Below are 16,312 nucleotides of genomic sequence, written 5' to 3' on the forward strand. Positions count from 1 at the left end.
TATATATATATATATAGTAACCATATTTATACTACCCAAGGAGTCACAACAGAATTCAAAAATTCAGATAGGACCATAATATACAAAGGCTATGCAAGTTTTATTCTCCTTTCAAGGAGAGTTTGAATTCTATAAATGTTACAGCAGGCCTGAATGTGATCAGATGTTTGTTTTATTGTACAGTATTTTAACAGCTTGTTTCTGGCTCTTATAGTACTTTTACAGTAGCCTGATAGAATACATAACATTTTGTGCCTTGGAAATATTGTTATTTACCAAAATGCTGGTAATTATTTTATGTATGCTAAGAGTATGTGCATTTCATATTTTTCTGTTTGTGCCATACTTTAAATGTAAATATAATGATTTCCTTTTTTCATAAATGGATTTAGTCTATTCTGTCATGATTATAGGATTAAAAAAAACATTTTTGTCTCCTGTTCAACCCCTTAACTGTACCTATATAGTGATGTGTATGTATGCACACAGTAAGAGAATGCCACACTCATTTATAGTTTTACATATTAGTCATTTACTGTCAATTTCCAATTACTGCCTTCAGAGAGAAGGGTAATTTCAAACTTACAATGTGAACTGATATTAAATGTCAAGGCTATATTTTTTACATAAAAGTGTGCTGTTGTTTCTTTCCATTTATATCTAGTTATCTTTTTTGGATCTTATCTTTAGGTTAAACAGCATCCATTTCAGTGGGTGGTTTTTTTATTTTCATATACACATAAAAATTTCATATAAAATATAGCTTAAACCAGTCTAAAATTCTTTGTTGGTCTGGATTTGGAAAGGTTTCAGGGACAAATCAGGTAAAAATAAGTAAATAAATAAATAAATAAATTTATATTTAATATTAAATTTAAATATATATATATATATATATATATATATATATATATATATATATATATATATATATATATATATATATATATATATATATATAATATATATAATATATATAATATATATTTAGCAGACACCTAAATTGAGATCATGCCTACAACATTTTCTTCCAAATTTTATCAGAGGACATTTTTGGGCTCATAATCCTCTCCAGCAGTAAAACCAGCTTCAAAACAACATGATAAAAGTAAGTGTACGTGGCAGAGAATGGTCAAGGATTTTAGTGCTGGGGGTGTGTGCTTCTCAACACTGATAACAGACAATAAAACAATTCATAAAGCAGGCGCCTTTACTGATAGTTTCTCTTAAGAAATCTTTGTCAAGAATGATATAACCAGATGCGCCATTTACTGAATGAACCTCACGTTAATCACATCTATAATCCAATAAAACTGGTGTCAAGTAGCGTTCAAGATATAGCCTACTTCAACATATTTTATATAACTATTTTATATAATTATTTCGAACACCTACAGTACTTCAATTGGACAGAATGTAGCAAGGTGGCCTATTAACAGCATACGAAAGTCTAGTTATGTTCTTAACTAAACCAATACCTCTTTACGGGCACCTCCTTACTTTACCTGTTACCCCGAACCAGAGCCATCTCTACGGCTCTGCCCGAACACTCGCTGTGTGTGCTGCGATTGGTCAAATACAAAACATAGTCCCGCCTCTAAACCCTCGCCATTGGTTAAATCAATGCTGCTCCGAGCAGCGTTTTAATGCCGTCATACAATGAAATTTCAAATTTGACCTTAAACCAATATGCAAGCTCATTGTTTATAATCGCCCCTGCATAATATCTCGAGGTTTTATTTCGAAAAAGTTATACGCTTCAGCTTTAAGGGAAACAGGCGGAATAAATGTGTCTTTCGTCATACATCACATGATACAGAATGGCCAATGGGAGAACGCCTTCACCCTGTATACGGAACTGATTGCGGATTCTTAGGTAGGTTAGTTATTATACTCCCTGTTTAATTTCGGTTGTACGTTAAGGGGAAACGGGCTTTAAACGTTGAAAAAACTGAAGCATTAAGGATAAATGTAATCATTCCGCATTTTAAATACCAAACGTGGCTTTCATATGTGGTATTCTTACTGTGTTTTATGAGCACTACAGTAGCGCCAAGATGATTTCAGATCGATTTAGCTATGGTTCTGACAGCAGACATTAAATGTTTTTTTCTTATTCATATGATAGTGCAGTTAATGTTTAAGCATATGAGTCCAACGACAGTTGTTTCTCGTTGAAGATATTGGTGTATTTAGAAACATACTGTAGAAAATAATACCAACTTAAAGTAAGATGACTCAGTAATAAAATAAATTTTTTTTAAGCTTAATCAATATATTTTTTTTCTGTTTTCTGTGTTGTCTTATTTTGAAATTGTTCAAAAATTGTTCATTGCTAAAACTGCAAAAATGCATAAAAGAAATGCACTCGCATTTGTTTGAAGTGACCTGTTGTGCTGTGACCTATATATTGTCCATTTACTTTATTAAATATTGCCCTTAAACTGCTCTATGTTTGTCATTTACATTATTTTATATTTAATCAGACTTGAATATGTTCTATATATTTCAATAGCCCATGGCAGACCAAAATGGTCACATTGATCTTGGCCCACCAAAGGAAGCGGTGGAAGGTGTAGGCTTCCCAGCTCCTCCCCCACCCATCTACGCCTGCACCCTGACTCCTGAACTAGTGGCCAAGGCACGTGAAGAGCTCCAGGAGAAGCCCGAATGGAGGCTCCGGGATGTCCAGGCATTACGAGATATGATACTAAAAGACCACCCCAATCTGAGGACACGGTTAGACGATGCATTCTTGCTTCGTTTCCTCAGGGCCAGAAAGTTTGATTATGACCGGGCTCTTCAACTGCTCTTGAATTATCATGCCAGTCGGAGAGCCTGGCCTGAGGTGTTTCAGGACCTTAAGCCCTCCACAGTGAAGCACGTCCTAGATCTGGGTTTTCTCACTGTCCTGCCCAGACCAGATCCTCACGGACGATACATACTGTGTTTACGACCAGGTAATGTTTCTTCCTATTGCCTTAACAAGACCTAATCAGACATGAAATCCAAATCTTTGGGTTAGATTAATGTATAAAAAAATAACTATGTGAAACCTGACATAAGACATAAAAATCAGAATCAATGAGATATTATAATGGAATAGCAAACTCACATAAGTGCATATACATGTAATTTCATTTCATTTCATTGCACAGTGCAAAACATAAAATTCTAAATCATTTGTCAAAAAAAATACTGTATGGATATTCCAGTGAACCTAAGGTGTCCAGTAAATGTTCATCTTATAAAGTTACAACATAAAAGTAATTTGTATGTCATAAAAATCAGTAAAGATTTTGCAGCAGAAATACCAAGACCCGAAGGTGGACATTTTTAGAATTATACTAAAAGGTTGTTTACTTATTAAAACGAATATTATGAATATTATGATTCTATACAACTGGTTTTTCAGCTAGACCTTAAATGAATGCATCGAATTATGATACTCCAAAACCTTTTGGAACTGTGCTTCAACTTTAAATAGAAAGCTGCTTTTCTTTTTTTTCAAATATTGTTGTTTTTTTGTTATAAATGTTTTGTCTGTGCACACAAACACGATATAATTAAGATGAAAAGATGGTTACAACAATCAATTTTTCTCGTCTTTTGCTTTCTTAGGTAAATGGAAGCCTAATGATTACCCATTTGTGGACAACATTCGGGCTATTTATTTGACATTAGAGAAGCTGATTCAGCCTGAGGAAACCCAAGTGAACGGAATTGTTATCCTGGTGGATTATACAGGAGTTGGCCTCTCTCAAGCCTCTAATCCAGGACCGCTTTTGGCAAAGAAAGTTGTCGGTATCCTTCAGGTAGGACATTCAAAAGTAGCCCACAGATTATTTATGATGGAGCCATTTATTTCTGACTGCTTCTTTTGTGTTTCAGGATGGCTTCCCAATCAGAATAAAGGCTGTAAACATTATAAACGAGCCACGTATCTTTAAGGGCATTTTTGCAATAATTAAGCCATTTTTGAAAGAGAAAATGGCAGAGAGGGTAAGTAACCGACTTCTTATACTGGTATTTAGAAACAGACGTTTCTAGCACAGTGATACTAGAAACAAGGGCCTTGTCTTACCCCAACAGTATGTCCTGCATGGCTCAGACTTGGCCTCCCTCCATCGAGTCATTCCTCAGTCTGTGCTGCCTCAAGAGTACGGAGGAGCGGCCGGAAGACTTGACATGTCTGCCTGGTCCAGAACGCTGCTGGAGGCTGAGGAAGAGTTTGTGGTGGAGTTCTGTCAGCCGGATCCTCTGGAGGGCGTCGTTCTGCCAGACTCCATGCTGTTCGAGGGAGAGCAGGCCGGCGCACATGGAGAGGATTCCTTCAGACATCTACGTTCCCAGCTTTATTATTGTTACTGACCTCCTGCTGATGTGTAACGGCTTCTTTTGAAACATTTGTTTAGCTGTCACCAACTATGTATTGACCGGTCACCGGATGAGTATGGCCATTTAAAATATCTGGTACAGATGGCTTTTTTTTAGATGCTGGATATATTCTAATTGCTTTGGCTTAAACCATATGTTTTAAAACTTGATTTAAATTCATTTCCAGAATACTCATAGCCAGGATTTTAGTCTGTGTCTGTATTTGTTACAGTAAGTATTTAAATGTGTAATGTAATTCTCAGCACTCCATCACTTATTTTATGGCACAAATCAAATATCGCTGGCTCTGATTTACAGTGAAGGGAAAATTATATATATATAAAGGTAAATTAAATAGATGTAGATAGCACATTGGAGATATTCAAAGCAATAACAATGTGCAATTTTACATATAAAAGCCTCAGTGCAAAAAAATTATTTTAACCTACACAGTACAAAATAATGACCATGGTTATTTCCAATTTGTGGACAGCTCTATAATATTGTTTCCCTTATGTCTTTTACTGTTCATGAGTGTGTTACATTTTTGTACACACAATACCGTTGTCATTATAAGTTACATGATAAACTTAGACATGCACAGCATAGATCAAGCTGAGGTCAATTAGCTACTCATTTACATCTCAACAACACGTATTTTAAAAGTTAAGTGGCCAATTCACAATGTGTGTTTGTATATTGCCATTTGCCAAATTTGTTCAGATGAATATTAATCTTTAATGTTGTATACACCTTGTAAGGATAACTGTTTTGCTTTTAATTCAAGCTTTAAGGGATGTAGTTTAATTTATTTTGTCTTACCGAGCACATTTTATGCCTTATTTTTAAGCCTTATGTTTAAAGTCAGTATTGTAGACATATCTTATTATTTCAATATTTTGTGAAACAGTCAATAAAGATGATAATTTTCAAAGTTAAGAAATGACTCGTATTTTTGATTGGCCGAAGACGTGCTGTGCAGTATGGAGTTCACCAGAAGATGGAGACATTCTCCATCTGAAAGAAACTTTATCCACACGCACACTTCCTTTCTTCCTATAGCTGGAAAATGTCTTCACCGGCACAAAAAATAAAATCAGAAAAAAATATACAGTACTATTAATATCTTCTTCAAAGTATAAAGGGATTTTCAGGAATTAGAATGCTTACTTTGTTCATTTTTGCTGACAGTGGTGGCTAAGTTTCCAAATTTTATAATAAAAAAACAATGGCCGTGGAATGGGATTTTGGCGGAAACTGGTTACCATGGTAATTTCGTGAGGGCATTCAACGCTCGCGGCCGCGTACTGCAGCTTGGAAACTTGCTTCCTCTTCATATATCGTCCTAAACACAAACGTTTCAAGATGCAGATGATCCAAAGTTGCTGTTTAGCGCGCATTCTTCACGAAAGCAGCTCCGCGTGAACAAAGCGAAGTGCCGTTATTGGTAAGAGAGCAGACGGAGTGTGATTGGCTGTGGGATCACTCCATTTTGGAAACAGCTGTTTAAAGCCCTATCCCTCTTTCTCATTGTGTTCAATAGACTGTCAGTGGAGCGTCGGATGTGACCGGGGATCTCCGAAAAGATCAAGTAAAATCCATTGAATCGGACTGTGGAATGCGGGACGAGCTTTAGGAAATAAAGGGGAATCCCGACCAAGAGTAAATGGCGTATGGCGTAGTAACAAGTGGAAGAAAGTGAAGCGGATCAAGGTTAGTGCTTGTTACGGTGGTGATGGATGATTACTGCCGATATAGTTTCTCTAGTAAAACAACAAGCGTTACAAATGTAACAGAACGCACCGACGCGTTGCTTTTTGGGTGATCCCGCTGGATATATACAGGAATATTGTGGATCGATGATTCGTGACGCTTCTTTGCATCAGACTTTAAAATATGAAGGAGGAGTAGTGATGTAAGGGCTTATTTGGTTTAATTCCAGCGTTTGTGCAAGATAGTCGCTAATCTAAATGTGCAGTTGGTGTTGGTTTAATAAAATAGTCTGTGTTGTTTTTCTTTACTTGGCAACTGTTTACTAGTAATTCTCCCAAGTTTTGCGCTTTTATAGGCAAAACGCAGCGTTTAGCCGTGAGCGTTCAAGAACCTTAAAGGGACCGATAACTTGCCTACCCTCATTTTGTTCCAGCCTTTATTCTGTGGAGCATGAAAGGAGATGTTTGGAGATACATATGAAATTGACAACCGTGGACACCCCTTAAATGACTCCTTTTTCCATATAATACAAGTGAATAGTGACTGGGAATGTCATTTTGGAAAACATCCATTGCATTTTTAACTGTCCCTTCGTGACGAAACCCCTTATATACTCTCTTATTTGGAAGAGGTGGGGTGTCTTGACAAGTTTAGACATGCAGATTTAAGATAAAGAGATATTTCCTCGCATTAATAAGACGTGTAGATTCTCCAAGCAAGCTATGAAGTATGTTTGATGTGCTTATGTATGTGCTCATCAGTGTTTATATTTGAATAAAAGCCCAAATGAAATCTATTCATGATATAAAATGGTCATCTCTTCAGAAGACTTTGGTTAAACCACTAGATTCCTATTGATTTCTTTTAAGATGACTATGAGTACTCTTTGAAGCTTGGAAATTATAGTACACCTCTTTATAGGTGGGCATAAATGATGAGAGAATATTCAAAATGTCTCCTGTATTTCAAAATAGTTTTGGATTGGCATGAGAGATTTGGAAGAACATTTTCCATGAGTTCAACAGTGATATAGTTACAATGAAGGCATCAGCTACGCCACTTTCAGTGGCTTAATCGTGTATGGCAATTTTTATTATGACCGAATGCTCTGGCAGCACACTCCTGAAGATGTGCCAAAGACATTACAGAAGTCAGATGTAATCAGTGTTTGTGTGTGTGTGTGTGTGTGTGTGTGTGTGTTGTGTGTGTCATCTGCGCATTTAATATGCAAGACGGTCTGTTTTTAGTTCTGTGACTCGTGAGGAGTCAGTTGTTTAGGTCACTACATTCATGCGACCCTTGGGCCCCAAAGACATTATGAACTTGATTCACTGTGAGGCGTTTTGATGAGCTGCGCATCAACAATGAACAATCCAAAGCGAAACCGTCTCGAACAGTCACTTCTTTGTCATCGGCTTTTTAATTTTTCATAGTCTCGTGAGCTGCGTAAATGTATCCAGATGATTAGTCTGAAGCTAATTTTGTAGAGTGGATGTTAATATTTGATGGTAGAATGGACGCTGGGCTGTGTTAAGCAGATTGGTGTTGTAATGAACGTTATGATATGTGACTTAAACTGTCAGTTTGTTCTGTGCAGCTGGTGTCTTTTGCTGCTCTCATGAGCTTGGTTGTCCTACTTTCTATCTATGGCCAAACAACTTCACTAGCAACTGCTGTTTTGGACCTCTGAGTCAAAAGAGATTATTCCAGCAAGTCATCATCCACTTGGCTTCTTCTGCTAGAGTAGGTTGATAAAATGGCAGGTAGTGGTACTCAAAGATGTGTTGTGACTATTATCATTTATCATTGTGATGTAGCAGGAGCATTATCCTCTGCTGGCAGCACTCACTTTGGTTAGTGCTCTTGTGGCTCTTTGCTTTAAGTGAAAAGTTTATTTGCATGGCACGTACAGGTCAGTCTACAGCAAGAGTTTTGCATTAGCACTTGAGCCATTATCACGCCACACTATCACGAGGGCTTTCGTGGTTATTTTTTGTTTTCGATTTGTTTTCATCTCTATTTTTACGATGATGAATGGGTTTTTTTTGCTAGTCGGCGTGGTAAATAGGCTACTTACCAGTCTTGCATTTGTTGATGCATGAATTTAAATGTATAAATTACTCCGCTCAAAGCAGAGGCTATTTGTGGGGTCTTTCACGGGTAGCTTTTGATCCATAAGCTTCACAAAACCGCATTTGTTCTCCTGAAATAATTTGGTGTGCACAAGTGCTTTGATTGAGTTTCAGCGCTACAGTGTCTTGAGGGCCTCATCAACAAGGCTGTTGATATTATAACATTATTGCTGGAAAGCAATTCTCCACTCAGTTATAGCCTGCTGGGAGGGCTGTTCGGATTATTGTTATTATTATTGCACATGCAATTTACAGCTTTGTAGTATCAATACAATTAAATACATACAGCTTAATATATCTTGCAGGAAGTCACACAGCTGTTGATGAGTGAATCAGAATTCGACATTTAAAATGATATGAAATAATATATGAATCTATATCCACAGTTCTCCTATTTTTTCAATGGAGTTCTTTATCAGTCTTATGGTAGTATAGCATTATTTAGATACTAATTAAGCCTTTTCATATTTGGAAGTAGCTTGTATTTTTGTATTTTCGGTTTTCAATTTTTTACTTATTTTATTGTATTTTTTGTTATGTTTATTATTATTTTTAGTTTATCCATTTTAGTTATCTGCCATATTTTAGTTTACAACACTTTGTTCTGAAAAACACGTACTGTTTTCTGTATTCATGCATGCTCTTGTTTCACGATATTGCTTGTTCTGGCCTTTTGCTCTGCTGAATTAGTAAAAATAAATTGAAAATTTAATCAACTCATTAATTCTCATTCATGTCCTTGACACCACTCAGGAGCACATTGAATTGCAAAATGTTGGTGAAGAGACTCTTACAGTGTTTTTGCCTGTTTGTTTATTAATTTCTCTTTATGTTTGAACTAGTCTCGTCCTTTCTCAGTCTTCTTCTTTGTGTTTATAGCACATCTATTTATTTTTTGGAAATGCATATGCTTGCAATAATAATTATAATAGTACTGTATTATGATTTATTATTATTATTAAGCCTGTTTATTTTATCTGTCTTTATGAAGTTGCATTTCACTTGGCTCAAATAATTGTAATATTGACTGATCAACCTGCTTACGTGGCGCTTGCATCATTGACGTAGGACCACATTCTGATATTATTCTGAAATTTCATGTTCATATAAACATGGTCAGTGTGGCTTTCATGTACTTACGCGGGCTCAGGCTAAAGCCGTTGGTCAGATTCATTTAGGCTGTCATTCAAGATTTGAAAGCTTCTCTCAGGATATGTTTGGGTTGTTTTCCTATCTTCACAACTCAGAGCAAATCAAATCACTTTACGCCCACATCCTCCCTGATCTGTGGGAGAGAGGCGTGTTGCAGCTGTGTGGGATCCGTTCGCTGCGGAGAGAGAGAGAGAGAGAGAGAGATGGGAAGGAGAAAGAGAAGGAGAGAGGCAGACAGAAAGAGAGAGAATGAGAGGAGGCTCTCTCATAAATGCTAGGATCAGAGGACGCCGCTTTCTGTTTCTCGTGCGGACTAAAATAAAACCGTCTTTATTCAGCAGGTCCTCAGAGAGCTTTGTAGCACCATGTCATTAGCGTTCGGAGTGCATTTGGTAAGTAATTGAAGCTGTGTACTGTGACCGTAAGTTTGGATAATGGTTGTTAGCTTGAAGTATTGATAATTGGAAGTGAGAAAAGGGTTAAGGATGGGGCAGCAAAAAGAGGAAACGTACAGTGACAGGTGGTCTTTAAGTCTTCACAGCTGTTTAGCTTTGTTTGCTTGTCCAGGATGTTTCTTTTTAATTGCTGTCTGGGTTTAGTGGCTGTGGGCACTGGGTGGAAGGTCTTGGCTGCGTGTGACTAAATGGTAAAATTATCATAGAATAATATGGATTATAACTAGAGGTGTTTTACCACAAGGATGTTCAGTTTACATCCTAGTGTTTTGTTGGGCCTGCAAATACAGTTTTGCAATATGGCTGCACTTTGTTTGAAGAGTATTTTCTGTTTCCATTTATATTATATAGGCTGTCAGTGAGGACAAATCTTCCCACAAAACCTGAGGTTGACTTTTCAACGGACACTTGTCATTGACATTGAAAAGCTGTTAGGTTATGTGTCAATTTCTGTAGATTTATATTATAGACACAAACATGAAAACCGTCATCATGTACTCACCCTCATGTTATTCCAAAACCGTGTGACCTTCTTCTATAGAAGATATTTGGAAGAAGCGTTTTTGTCCAGGCACTGGAAGTCAGTGGGGTCCAATCAGTGCAACATTTGGTTGAACTTTCAGATCAAGCATAAAAACATATATCTGTATTCAGTTCGTGTCTGTCTGCACACCAGATGCTCACTTGTACAGTGTTTCTGGTTCTGTGTATCCTCCTCTGTCTCTCTCGCAGTCAGACCTCGGGTGCAGGAGAAGGACATAAACGACAAGGACAGACGTCCCACCTGCTTCCTGTTAAGGCCATGTGTTGTTTAATGCAAGAGCAGAAGTGGATGTGTGTAACAAGGTCCCGTCAAAAAAAACAATATCCTGCCCTTTAGAGGGATAGTTGAGCCAAAAATGAACTTTCTGTCATTATTTATTTGCCCTCATGCCATTCAAATTCAGTATGTGTTTATCTTCCATGTATGCGTATATGCGAGTGTTTTTAAAGACTTTCACATGAATTTTTTCTTTAAAGTAACAGTTGCTGTCTGATAATACTAAGAATCCCTGCTGCAGTGGTCAAATAAAAAGTAAAAAAAAAGTAACTTGCCTCAAAATGTCAAATATAAGACATCTTAGACATTAGATTATTTTTACTTTAGAAGACGTGGAATTCAATGTTTTTTTGCTTTCTTTTACATTTTTTTTGTTTGCGAAAGGTCTTAATGTAAATGTATATGGCAAAAACCTTTGTAAATTCTTAAAAATATAATGTAACTATTACTTTCACTTTTTGTTGTAAAAAATAATGTAGCCTTATGGGTTACAATGTGTGTGTGAGTAAATAATGACAGAACATAGATTTTTAAATGTGTGTGTTTTTTTTTTTTTTTGTTTTTTTTTTTGTGAAAACTTTGGTCTTGCGAGAGAAATAATTTGTTTGTTTCTTTACATTTGAGGATCTTGTTTATCTTTGACATTGTCTGTATGCTACTGTTTGTGCAGAATGTAATAGCAGGGTACAGATGATGGTGAGCATATTTCAGCGTGTGGCATTTGGTTTGGATAGGTACTGTAATTTGTGTGCAAACCATTCATTTTCAGAGCAGCGTGATTATTTTCAGGAGGCGTGTGACCTTTTGACTGTTTGTGGGCAAAGAGCTTGTATGTGCATAAAAATGCTGTAAACCTCAGATCATTAAATTTTAGGAACAATTTAAAAGAGATTACTCTTGTACAGTGCCTGACGTTTTTTCCCATTTATAAACCGTAGCCCACTTCTAATGCACTATATTTTAAGCCAGCAGCATTGTTTGAGACCAAACAGACTGGAAAGAAGGCACTGAAAATTTCCCCTTCCGCAGTACCTATTAAATCTTATTAATACGATTTGAATATACATGGGTGTTCCAATTTGTTAAACCACAGTTGGTCAGAAGATTCATGAAAACCACAAAAGTACAAACTGAGCTTGAACCATGCTAAAGATGTCCTCCATTTGTTTTTCACAGAAGAGATTTAATTGACTTGAGAATGAGTAAATAATGAGAGAATTTTTGGAAGAACTTTCCATTTTTAATCCTTTTCCCACATTCCCAGTCAAACAAACTCCCGCTGTCGTCTTCTGAACGACACCACCTGTTCGTGACTCAGCAAAGATTCCTCCCTTCAGTCACTCTTGTCATGGTCTGATGTGTGATTCATGGGGAAATCCTAAACTCTTTTAGCACGCTCCCTCCCTCTCTCGCCTCCATGCTGCGAATTTAATTGGGGAAAGTGGCAGATAAAAACAATAAGTGGTGATTACGCCGCCAAATAAACAGTGGATTGATTCAGGCATCTGATGCTCTTGGCTCAGACAGTGATTTCAACTCTCTCACTCTCTCAGCAGACGCTTATTTTCTGCCCGGGTGATTGACTGTGACGGTTGACTGCAGACTGTATCATGTGGGCTCGCATGTCATCATAACTGTAGCAAAAGTATATGCCATCTTTCAGGGACGCATAGGAGTTTTGCTTCCTCTAAAGCGGTCTAAAAGGAAACCCTTTAGCAGACAGAAAAATGATTGCTTAATTGAGACCTTTTCCTTTCTGCCCTCTGAACATTTCAAAGTGAAACTCTCCTGTGCTTTCATTAAGGAGAATAGCTGTGCGCTTTCAGAAGAGTTCGAGTTGGTACGCTGCCTATTATAGATATTAATTGTATTTGAAGTAAGAAAGGAAGACGAACCGCAACTGCTCTTTATCTTCGCGAAGTCTGAATGTTGGTGTTTTATTTCAATAATGAGACAAATACATTTGAGGCGTCCACCTGCGCCAGGCAAATAATGTTGAGGCCGTGTTGGATGTTGATGCTGTGCAATTATTAAAGATGGATTTGTGTCCTTGTGTGTCGACTCTAAAGTTCAGCGGGCTCGAACTGCCCTAACATTTGACTCGGTCTCCCCGCAGTGTCCTCATTATTATTTAATATTTGCTCTGATATCAAAAGGGCTGATAGGGCACACAGGGAAATGAAGCCCATCGACTCCTGCATTAGTAAAGAGGCGGCGGTCGCACACCTTCATCTCCCCGAGCCTTTTTAAAATGCTAACACTTTGTTTCATGAAATAACACCGAATACACGCTTGGTTAAAGGGCGCTGTGAACTAAAAGCCTCCTGACATCAGTGCAAGAAAATGGCTTTAATCTCGATTCGGCTATCGCTTCCAAATCTTCAGTTAATTGCTTCTTAGTGGCTTTGAAAATCTTTTGATAGTAAAGTAGCAGCTCTTCGCTCAGTGCCCAGGGAGCTGAAAGGGTCTCGATGACATGAGGAAAAACTTCCTCTTTTCGCCTGACCGCAAACGTTCTGCATTAGCTTTGCAATTCTGGTCTTGATCCTCTGTAAAAATCCTCATGGAGAAAGTGGCGCCGTTCCCGTTGGGTATTAGAGGAGGATGGATGAGACTGAGTCACGTGTGGGTGACACCGCAATCTCATCCACAAGTAGCATGACTGCCGGCCTGGCAGATTCTCTTCTTGCTTTCCACAGTGTTCATGCCACCTCCATGACCAATATGCCCATCACACATTTCAGAGCTATTTTGTTTTACATGCAATCTGTGTTTGGCCTCAAAAAGCTGCTTATAGGATTTTGGACATCTGATGTATTCTGTAACAGAATTCTAAAATGGAGTCCTACACCTCTCATAATATTTGAATTATATGGGTAGTTGTCATGATGGTCAGTAGAAATAAAGGTATTTTTTTTCTTTACGTTGTGTCTAAATTATCTCTTGTGTATCCTTAAAAATTGTGCTAATCGAGAACCCGATGTGAGTTAACCTCCTACTATTATTCAGATTTGTAAAGTCAGTGTGGGGCTATTTATGTTCTTGTTGACTTTAGTCCTGTGGCGTGATGCCTTCACATAATAGAGACATTTTCAACATTCAATAAGCATAAAACAAGTTAATTGTTTCTGTATTTGTATGGATTGATGACTGAGAATATCTTGAAATTAATTTTTATTTTTGATCATCTTTTTTTGGTTTGTTTCCTTTTCTTTTCTTAATGACTTGTTCTTGATTTACCGCTATTTTGCTTTAGTGTTGGTTTGTGCTTTGAAAGAATGTGAAGATTCCTTCTTGACATATTTTAGGTTAGGCGGATGTGTAATGCACCAGCAAAGTTTCCTCGCGGTGGGCTCATAACCTTTCCCAGGGGATGCTGAACAAGGGCCGTGAAATGTTACAGTATGCTGATAAGAGGCGGTGAAAGTGCAGCTGAAGTGCTTGGGGACTGTGAAGTTGGCATTTAAAAAGTCATGATAGCTCAAAATGCTTGGTCGGTGGAAGAAGGTGACCGTTCTTGGTCCTCAACAATATATCCAGTGAGGAAATTCGGTCAGTGGCTCTTTTGATGTTGCTTGAGGAAAAAAAAATAGATGTGGACACACAAAGCAACGCCCTTCAAAAGGAGGAAGGATATCTACGACAGCAAATGAACTTTGAATTGTGGGATTTACCAATGCCAACCCCCCCTTCTTGAATGGGCAGTCACTTACGTCATGTGAACACAAAGTGTGTGTTGGTTGAGCTGTGGCTCTTCTGAGTAAACAGGGGAGTGCTAGAGCTGGTGCACTTATCTAAAGAGCAGCTAAATGTGCTTGCTTCTTTAGACAGGCTGGAGTCTATTCAACTTGATTAGATGCAGCTCTGCTGTGTCCAGAAATTCTTCCCTGATAAAGACAGAATGTGAGGCATTTTCAAGCTTACTTCATTCCTTGGGAGCTATTATAAACTTTGTTCTCTTGCCAAAAACAGGAGCTTTAAATGTAGTATCAGCAGACCCCTTCATCTTAAAATCCCTGTTAAGAGGCCTGAAATTCCTGCAGTCAGCAGTGTGTGCATGTCTGTCTAATGGAAATATGAAAAGGAGGTTGCCATTTCTACACACAAACTTGTTTTGTTTTGCCATAAGAAGGAAACAAATGCTAGCAGAAATATTATTGAAATATTTTAGTCTGGTTGACATGTTTCTTTCATGTACATCTTGTGGTGGTAGGTCTATATGATTTTACAGGGTGCCAAAAATGTATTTTGAGAGGCTGTAATCAGTAATTTGTTTAATTTCTGATTCTGATTTTTTTTTTTGTTCATGTTCATTTTCACTTGTCTGATTAATTATGTGCTTTTGTTTGTTTTCAGCTGTTTATTCTGTAGTTTATTAATTCATGTGAGATTTGTTTTTATCCATCCATTTGTTTACAGAGTAGATTATTATTATTATTAGTTTGCTTTTCATTGTTTTCATTCAATGAAAACTCATTCATTATTTTTATTACTGTTGTTTAATTTATCAGTTTAGCCATTGTTTCATTCATTCATTCATTTGTTTAATTTATTTGGTTTTTCATGTTTCTTTTGTCATTAGCTTTTTTTCCAGTAATTTGGTCAGTTGTTAACTTTTTTTCATTCAGTTAATTAATTTGTTAGTTTGTTCATTTGCTCATTTATTAGTTTGTTTGACCAATTCAATATGAATTTCAACAGTGGAGATCATATTTATAGATTTTATTTGTTTATTATTTATAAATATTGTCCTCCAAATGTGTGTTAATGTTTGTACACTGTAGGGTCCGATAGTCTGAGCGCACACTGAAAATCAGAGACTCAGAAAATCAGCGATAAACCAAAAAAAATTACTTTAATTTGTGCTTATTCTGAAGGGCTTTTTGGCAAATTCCTCTGCATTTTTTTTTTTTTAAATGCAGGTTTATTCCTTTGGCCAATGTTAAATTACTTCATTTGAGGCTGTTTGTTTGGGCATATTGCAACCACCACAAGATAATATGTTTTCATTATGCTCAGAGGCACAGAGGGTCCCAGCAGAATTGTAGCAGTAGACTTGTATCCACTGCTGGGCTCCCAAGCCTTTGTTCGTAATATCAGTATGAGCTCCCGTTAAACTCTGTACAGAAGATCTCGCATTCATCAGTCGACAGCCGCGAGGATGGAGGTCTATAAATGAAACCTATTTGCTTTGCAGGTGTACTGATTCACACTGCATTCATGGCTGCAATAAAAGGCTCCCACAACTGTACTGTGCCATTATATGATTAGAGCTTCATAGTGACACGGAGGACAAAGAAACATTTTCATCCTCTCTGAGACCGTTATTGACCGCGCTCATGTTACAGCGGGTTTAATGAGATTAGTTTGATGCAATAGCTGAAAACGGGATCCACTGGCGGCCTTTCAGTCCACAGGTGATCTGGGTGAAGATCAAGTGTCTAGAGTGAACTTGCTTTTACGGTTCATCTCCTGCTGCTGAGGAGTAAGGGCTTTTGTCCCAAGGGTCCCATCTTCACCATCCAGTTCCGGGCCTCTACGGAAAAGGCTCTTTATTGACTGAACGGTTTGCTTGGAGTGGCCACATGCACTTTCAAGCCAGGGACTGATGGAGGAAGCCAAGCAGTTATGAGCAAAAAGTATTTAAACCATGCATGTAATTG

General features: G+C 37.5%; 2 protein-coding genes across 4 annotated transcripts in view; both read left to right on the forward strand.

Annotated features, from left to right (window-relative positions):
• The first annotated feature begins 1,817 nt into the window (after positions 1-1,817).
• Positions 1,818-5,316, forward strand: ttpal (tocopherol (alpha) transfer protein-like). Of its 2 annotated transcripts, none has more exons than XM_043224023.1 (5): positions 1,818-1,876; positions 2,516-2,960; positions 3,622-3,815; positions 3,892-4,002; positions 4,093-5,316. In XM_043224023.1, the coding sequence occupies exons 2-5, from the start codon at positions 2,519-2,521 to the stop codon at positions 4,369-4,371; spliced, it is 1,026 nt and encodes a 341-aa protein (XP_043079958.1). In that variant the 5' UTR covers positions 1,818-1,876; positions 2,516-2,518; the 3' UTR covers positions 4,372-5,316. The 2 variants fall into 2 exon arrangements, with proteins under 2 accessions (XP_043079958.1, XP_043079957.1); XM_043224022.1 differs by lacking the exon at positions 1,818-1,876 and adding an exon at positions 1,890-1,971.
• Positions 5,317-5,671: 355 nt separating this feature from the next.
• Positions 5,672-16,312, forward strand: part of pkig (protein kinase (cAMP-dependent, catalytic) inhibitor gamma) — a 19,723-nt gene continuing 9,082 nt past the window's right edge. Inside the window, exons 1-2 of one of the 2 annotated variants that reach the window (XM_043224566.1) lie at positions 5,672-5,824; positions 5,921-6,090. The gene's annotated coding sequence lies outside the window, so the exon portion shown is untranslated. Of the gene's footprint in view, positions 5,825-5,920; positions 6,091-9,590; positions 9,767-16,312 lie in introns of those variants that run through there. The other variant, XM_043224567.1, reaches the window with a different exon arrangement.

The sequence above is a fragment of the Puntigrus tetrazona genome, chromosome 23 (assembly GCF_018831695.1).
Source record: "Puntigrus tetrazona isolate hp1 chromosome 23, ASM1883169v1, whole genome shotgun sequence".
NCBI lineage: Eukaryota > Metazoa > Chordata > Actinopteri > Cypriniformes > Cyprinidae > Puntigrus > Puntigrus tetrazona.

Excerpts from the sequence above, each read along its gene's own strand:
- ttpal (XM_043224023.1), top strand. The coding sequence starts at position 2,519 with ATGGCAGACCAAAATGGTCACATTGATCTTGGCCCACCAAAGGAAGCG. Across the intron at positions 3,816-3,891 it reads AAGTTGTCGGTATCCTTCAG|GATGGCTTCCCAATCAGAAT; the intron begins GTAGGACATTCA and ends TTTGTGTTTCAG. Across the intron at positions 4,003-4,092 it reads AAGAGAAAATGGCAGAGAGG|TATGTCCTGCATGGCTCAGA; the intron begins GTAAGTAACCGA and ends TTACCCCAACAG.